At 39.4% G+C, this 7822-nt stretch overlaps 1 protein-coding gene and 1 long non-coding RNA gene across 2 annotated transcripts; one reads left to right on the top strand and one right to left on the bottom strand.

Moving 5' to 3' along the window:
* The first annotated feature begins 2371 nt into the window (after nucleotides 1-2371).
* LOC310856936 lies at nucleotides 2372-5490 on the top strand. Its single transcript, XR_014569111.1, has 2 exons — nucleotides 2372-2440; nucleotides 3233-5490. It is a non-coding gene; the product is annotated as an uncharacterized lncRNA (long non-coding RNA).
* On the bottom strand, nucleotides 3888-5483 carry LOC310856930 (serine--tRNA ligase, mitochondrial-like; the record flags this gene model as incomplete). Its single annotated transcript, XM_083762486.1, has 5 exons — nucleotides 5290-5483; nucleotides 5112-5166; nucleotides 4696-4759; nucleotides 4116-4221; nucleotides 3888-3995 (listed from the first exon to the last, which is right to left on the bottom strand). Exons 1-5 carry the CDS (start codon nucleotides 5347-5349, stop codon nucleotides 3888-3890), a joined length of 393 nt encoding a protein of 130 aa, XP_083618612.1. The 5' UTR covers nucleotides 5350-5483.
* Nucleotides 5491-7822: the final 2332 nt, after the last annotated feature.

The following is a 7822-nucleotide window of genomic DNA, read 5'->3' as shown; positions in this document are numbered from 1 at the left end:
TGAAAAACTGCGTGCTATAGTATGCCGTACGGTATGGGCTTTAGCCCCTGTTCAAAAATGATGAAAAACGAGGTACATTTTTTTTTCAAAATTTCAAAAAACGATGGGCTATAACCCATGTTTTTTTTTTTTTTTTTTTTTTTTTTTTCAAATCCTCAAAAATGATGAAAAACGGCGTGCTATAGTATGCCGTACGGTATGGGCTTTAGCCCATGTTCAAAAATGATGAAAAACGAGGTTAATGTTTTTTTTTCAAAATTTCAAAAAACTATGGGCTATAACCCATGTTTGTTTTTTTTTCATTTTTTTCAAATCCTCAAAAATGATGAAAAACGGCGTGCTATAGTATGCCGTACGGTATGGGCTTTAGCCCCTGTTCAAAAATGATGAAAAACGAGGTAATTTTTTTTTTTCAAATTTTCAAAAAACGATGGGCTATAACCCATGTTTTTTTTTTTTTTTTTTTTTTTTTCAAATCCTCAAAAATGATGAAAAACGGCGTGCTATAGTATGCCGTATGGTATGGGCTTTAGCCCCTGTTCAAAAATGATGAAAAACGAGGTACATTTTTTTTTCAAAATTTCAAAAAACGATGGGCTATAACCCATGTTTTTTTTTTGGTTTTTTTTTCAAATCCTCAAAAATGATGAAAAACGGCGTGCTATATATAGTATGCCGTACGGTATGGGCTTTAGCCCCTGTTCAAAAATGATGAAAAACGAGGTACATATTTTTTTCAAAATTTAAAAAAACGATGGGCTATAACCCATGTTTTTTTTTTTTTTTTTTTTTTTTTCAAATCCTCAAAAATGATGAAAAACGGCGTGCTATAGTATGCCGTACGGTATGGGCTTTAGCCCATGTTCAAAAATGATGAAAAACGAGGTTAATGTTTTTTTTTCAAAATTTCAAAAAACTATGGGCTATAACCCATGTTTTTTTTTTTTTCTTTTTTTTCAAATCCTCAAAAATGATGAAAAACGGCGTGCTATAGTATGCCGTACGGTATGGGCAGAGCCGTATAATAGAAGAGTTCTGTTAGTGAGGGGGCACAGAACAGCCCGGCCACGTGATCCCGGAAGCGCTCGTGCGCACAGCTGCGCTCTTACTGGGAGCTCGATTAGGGACAGAGCCTGGAGCTGAAGTACATTGTTTTGAACGAGAGCGCCGCGGATATCGGCAATTTTAGGTATGTATGCAAAATGACAACTGTTTTAAAGTATTGTACAGTGACAACTAAAGTCTCTGTAATGTTTATGTTGTACTATAACTACAAAACGCTCTAAAATAAAGGGATTTAAGACCATTAAAAGCCGGGCTGTTGCCTTTCACTCATTCAGTCAATGTAGCCGAGTCGATAATGTCGAACGTCCTTATTTTAATCATAACACCAATTTTAATACAGAATGTCAAGTCTAGTTTTCTTCATAATCTATTATTATTATTATAGTATTTTTAGATGGTAAATTCTGTACCAAGTATAAAACATTATTTAATAGTCTTTCATACCACCATGAAGTAATCGAATAAAAATGTCATGTGTGTCATGTGTCTAATGGGTAATAATTTGTTATTTGATGATTGAATGTAATTATTACAAATTACTTTGGAACTTAATGTGTTCAGTTACCAACAAGCACGCTACACCACCAAGATACCCATGTAGCTGTCTAAATACTTCCTTAATGTCAACAAAGTTCACACCCACAACACCAGAGGGACAAAACCATGTTCAACCCAGATTCGGCACAAACGAGGGACTAAATTATTTTCGCTGCTATGCCACCAAAATGGCTGTCCAACACTTTGCTCCTGGCTATGGAAGCAGTAGGCATCCCTGTAGTTCACTCAGGTATGCCAGTCAGCCTCATTTCAGTTCCTTGCATTTAATTTTACACACCCCACCAGCAGCATGTCTCAACCACACCACTCATCTAAACTGCACTCTAGTGCCCTGGAGTTAACCAGCCAGACCTTATCTGCTGAGACACATGATGGGCTACACTTGAAACTATGCGTGTTGGTAACTGGGTGGCCGGGTGTCTGGGTATGAGCACGAAAACATGGTTGTTTTTCACCACCTGTGCGCAACCTAACGCACACACAAACACACATGCACATATTAACTGTATATATGATGCTTTCGGGTGTGCCAGTACAGTACAGTGACAGTACAGTAGAGGGACCCCCACATAACATGGTAACTGTCATTTCTCTACCGTTTCGGTAGAGAAATGACACACAGAGTTGCACCACTCACTTCACACGGTGTGATTCACACACAGAGTTGCACCACTCACTTCACACGGTGCGATTCTTTGCTTTGAATCGGAACAAAAATACTTATCTTTTTTTTGCTTTGTTGTGAACTAGGTCCAGGCTTGCCAGTCAACACCAACGTGTCACCAACAGTCAATGTTTCCAGGACATGGCTGCAAAGGTTAAGAACATACATTATTAGTTACATCTTTCAGAAATAGCCGTAAAGTTACATGAAGTTATTAGTCAATACTATTTGTAGTAGTATTGGTAGTAAATTACTATTAGTAATATGAGTTACTACTACTACTAGTTTTTACTCTCCCGATTGGATGACATTTTTTACCCCCACATGAAAATGCATTATTATTACTTGCACAAGCAGAGCGCACAAGTATTGTGGTCGGTTGGACCAAAAGTGGTATGTATGTATGATGTCATGGTGGTCATATTCTATAACTTAAAACTGTTTTAAACAAAATAATTGTATTTTATATTAATGTCGGATTTCTTTAAAGGTTTATTTGTTGTTTTAGTATTTAATTTCAATATTTTACAGAGGGGCTGATAGTAAGTTCGTAGCAGTCGGGATTACTTGCACGCTCTGCTTGTGCACTAGTACTACTTGAGTGCAACTCGCAAGTTGGCACTCGACAGAGTGCAGTTGTAGTCATTATTATTATTATGCATTGCCATGGTAATATATACAGTATAAAAAACGTTTAAAAAACAAGAGGGTTGCGCACACCCAGTCCCTCGCTGGTGCTAGACAAAGGCAGATGCAGTTAAAAAGAAAAGGAAGTCGGCACAGCAGCTCTGCTCCACAGTGTTTTGTTCATTTAAACTGATAAAGTGACTTTTTGTCACTTTGTTATTTAAATAAACAAAACACTGTGGAGCAGAGCTGCTGTGCGGACTTCATTTTCTTTTAAAATATACAGTATAGTCATTAGCATTACTTTCTTTCTTACAGACCTCACCCTCCTGTCTCAGAAGAGTGACAGACCTGACTGAGCTCCGACTCAAATACACCAAACTACTTCCTGCATCACGTGATCTTCACCTGCTGCACGCTGCTGTGCATCATCTGTTTGCTGTTGCTACCCGAGACGAGGGGTCAACCTTTGCGATGAGCATTGGGCTGCATACCACAGCCCTCCTGGAAGGGGACGACCGAGAGAAAGAGGAAAGGAAAAGGAGGAGGGGCTGTGTATATCATTGCTGTCGGGCAGAAACCTCTTCTCTCCACATGCTAATCTAACTTGTGGGCGGTTTTTTTCCTCGTAATTTAATACCCTACTTGGCCTAATACTTGACCATACTACAGCGTCATCCAAAAGCATAAGAAATAGCAGAGCTGCAAGTAAAGCTTGAAAATGCAGCGTGAAGAAGTGACGCGTTTCTAGCTTGTTGTGCGTCCTACAACGATATCCAGGTATGTCAACCCAACTAATTTGAGGTCAAGGTCAAATGGGAGAGAAAAGTTATTTTTGTCTCCACTAGGCCGAAGGCATGGGGAGAGAGAGTTTTTTTTAAAGATTAGTTTTTGGGATTTCATGCTTTTATTGATAGGACAGTAGAGTGACATGAAATGCGGAGAGATAGGAAGTGGCACGCAGCATAGCAGCTTAGGGTGCCCGGTCCACCACGCCGGCAACCCAGGCCGAGAGCAAGGTTCTGGTACTCACGAAAACGGCTCCTTTCAAAATGTCTGGCACCACCATGGGGATGAAGCCCTGTAGATGTGGCAAGACAAACAAGAGGCCTGATGTTGTGCAGTCAGTCAAGTAGAGGAAAATGACTACACACGTTCATATCTAGACTTCATAGTTGTCTTTGCCACACACAAGACTTACCCGCCGTTGTAACATGTCCAAGGCAAAGTTCTGCAGAGCGGTCTGCAATCTGGCTCCCACTCCCCTCAGATAATACGACCGGTGGCCAGAGATATGGGCCAGATTCCTGGAAGATAAAACAATCCATAATTAATGGTTTATACACACCATGCAGCACAATCAGTATAAAAGTTATTCTGGACAGTAGAAAAATGCACAGAAAATGTTCCATTAAGGTCATGACAGGAGTTGCCGTCAAAAATGTATTTGGTAATTTCTTTCCTACATCCTGGGATTTGTTTAATAGTTTTAATACACAAGTATTAGGGGACACTGTTTTACACGCTAGAGAGGAAATGAAAATTAGCTACAATATTAGACAGGGCAAATACCAGAGAGAGTGATCTGACTGTGTCATCTACAAAGTTAAACACAAACCTCATTCCAAATAAAATATCTGATTTATGTGAAGATTACCGGTACATAATATGTGTAATTAATAACACTACGAAATAACACAATAGCTACACAAAATCATTAAAACTTTACAAGACAATGGACAGCAGATATTGTGGAGAATGTTTAAATGGAAAAGTCTCACCTTTGCCTTAAAATCCCCAGTTTCTCCCCTAGCTCTACATGGCCTCTGGGTTTGAACTCAAAGACTGTAGAAAAATGGAGAGAAAATGGAGGTCAACATGAAGCCCTGAATGGGTTTCCGTTGACGAGAATGAAGCATGAGATGTTACAAGATGACAAGTCCAAGTATGTGCATTTCACATAAATAAGCCGTTGCCGTCTCCATGGTCTACTCTAACCTTTTGTGTCATAAATTAACGTCCTACTTGATTATACTACAGCACCACACAAAGTCAGATCTCCAAGCTTGAAATGCAAGACGCTTGGGTGATCTGCTACTTTTGCTATTTTTTAATTTGAATCCTGAAGAGTAACGTAAAGTAAAGTTTTGGACATATGAGGTTTCCACCCGACAGACGAAGCACAGGTTCACATCACCTGGTTTCTCCCCAACCAGCTCCAGCACTCTGGCTTGGCTCTCCTCTCCGATTGGCTGGAATAGGAAATTGGGAGATTTAATAACCTTGGAACGACCACACCGTTTTCAACGACTACAGCCTAATTTATAATTTGGCACACGGCCATGTTGTTCGCCTGTGCGTGCGTGAATGCTCACCACATCAGGGTGTGTGGTGTTGGGCAGTCTGAGAGCTTGTCTGTAGTGCTCACTAGACATTGATTAATTGATTGATTGATTTCTATAAATTGTTAATAAGCCTTGATCTTACATTTCTTTTGAAAGTCAAGAATAATTTTATCTTTGGCGTTTTATTGTTTTTAATGGCCTGTCGTTAAATTAAAGCCTTTTTAAAAGTGAGTCTTTGCTAGAGTGTTTGAGTTTGCTCTTTGGAACACTTTGCATAAATCTGCCTCACTGGCACACGCACCCCTCTACACCAGAAACCACACGGGCTGGGCCAGGCTATCACGACATGAACTTGATGTACAGTACAATAATTATATTGTCATGCCCCCTTTAACCCATTTTGGGGCGGGAACCCCTTTTGGTGTTTTAAACATTGTTATAATTTAGCTATTGAAAAATAGCAGATCTACAAGCTCGGCGCGCTATGAGCTTGTATGTCTGCTATTTTTGAAAAATCGTGAACATGTGCCTGAAATCTTTGAATATATGTTCTTTCAGAGCGAGTTTTTAACTCAAATCTTTGCTACTGAGAGGGTCCCTGGAACTACAAATTTTCAGATGGGGGTCAGCGGCCAATGTCATATATATTTGGGGTTCCTTGACATGAATATGTTTGAGAACAACTGACATAGAAACATGTTTTTTTCAGAAAAGACATTTTTTAAATTTCAACGTCGGGCCTAAATGGGTTAAGGCCACCTTTGTGGTGCGATGGTGCTCCATCCTCAGCACATGTCCCGGCCGTCTCAGGCGTCTGTGTGTGTGATCTCCTTGGCGATGCTCCGGCTCCCTGTAGCTGTTTGTTTGTTTGTACAGTTCATTAAGGGAGCTATTATACGGCTCTGGGTGTACCCAACCGTCACTATAGGGATGGCATATCACTTGTTTACAGTCACAAGGGCGAACTCATAGGAAAGTAAATTACTTTTGAACCAGGTATTGTGACCTTAAAGATGTTCCCAATCTTAGCTGAACAGTCCAGCAGCTTGCGAGATTAGCTCATGGACACACAGAAAACATGACACATTGAGAGCTTGTAGATTGGCTATTTTCAGGCTGTTTTTTCTGCCATGCATGATGGAAACCTATTATGCAAACCATATTTAGCCACCTTTAAAAGTAATGAAATATTGCAAAACACTTACGTTTTAAACCATGGGTCTCCTGACATGAGCTGTGTACTGATGATCACCTAATACAAAAGACAGAAAATACAAAAAATATATATTAATATATTTTTTTGCATGAGAATTCTATACAACATAAAGTGTGTTTGATTTTACACAACATAACATTTAACCTGCGGTCTTGCTGTGACTATTGTATAAACCGTCCTCCTGCTGTGACTACGGCTCTGGGAGGCCTTGGCTATGGCTCCAGGGGAATAGAATATACTTACAGTACTACAGACTTGCATATTCAAGCTTTTGAGAGATATTTGACAGACCGACCGCTAGCAGGGATGAAAAGCTGGGTCAGGTTTCATTAATTACTATTCTTGAGAAGAATTCTTAAGAAAATCTGGGTTACACACATTTCCCAGTAAATGTTGAAATACTTGGTTTGCTAAGGTCAGCAAACAATGGTGTGTTCTACAATGGTTACTGTCAGCCATCTTGCACCTTTTTGACAACTGGTTAGTTTTGATGGGGAATGCTTACAGTGTTAATCAACAGTTTTTTAGGATAGGAAACCTGTACACTGGCACGCTTTACTGGAACTACACCACAGCTCAAACAGCACCTACCTTGAGAATGGAATTGTCCTGGTGAGTGTTTTTGGTATCATAGCCCTCTAGCAGACATCTGCGTGTTGTATTCCCTGAGCCAGCAAATTCTGCCAAATTCAGGTCAGCAAAACCAAGCTGTAGGAGAGCAGTGAGTTGGCAAAGTTGAGGGATAGATTAATTTCAAGTTTGTTTTGAATATTGATTGACGTATTCTCTTAAGCTGTTTACATTCTGTCTCCAATCATTTCAACTTTAATGGAATCCTGATTTGTTTTTCTTTGGTCATCTTATAAAATATCACTGTGGCCTAACATTCATCCTGTACACATATTCTGGAACCTGAGCACGTGTATGTGTACGCATCACCAGATAGCACAAACACTCGTCTTCTTCATAAATGTCCGTTTAATAAAGAATAAAAGTGTGAAACTGTAAATACAGAAAAAAGATGCATATCAAAAATGTATCTGACAAACATGAAATGCATGAAATGTACTAATACAGCAATGCAAATACACAGATTAATTTATCTGGCAACAATAAACTGCAAATGTTTTACTCTAACAAAAGCACAATGAAATAAACTTGCATTAATTGTCTCTTAAGCATGATGAAATAAACTTGCATGAAATGTGTCTTTAGAAAGTTAAACATACACAAAACACCAACATTCCAAAGTACTCACAAACAAAGCCTCTGTGAGGTCCAAACACAGTCAGTGTGAGTGTAGAATGAAGAGAAGAGAAGAGCAATCCCTTTTCCCTCTCTAAACAG

The sequence above is a fragment of the Protomyctophum parallelum genome, assembly GCF_964188405.1.
Source record: "Protomyctophum parallelum genome assembly, chromosome: 1".
NCBI lineage: Eukaryota > Metazoa > Chordata > Actinopteri > Myctophiformes > Myctophidae > Protomyctophum > Protomyctophum parallelum.
This window is presented reverse-complemented; position numbering and strand designations above follow the sequence as displayed.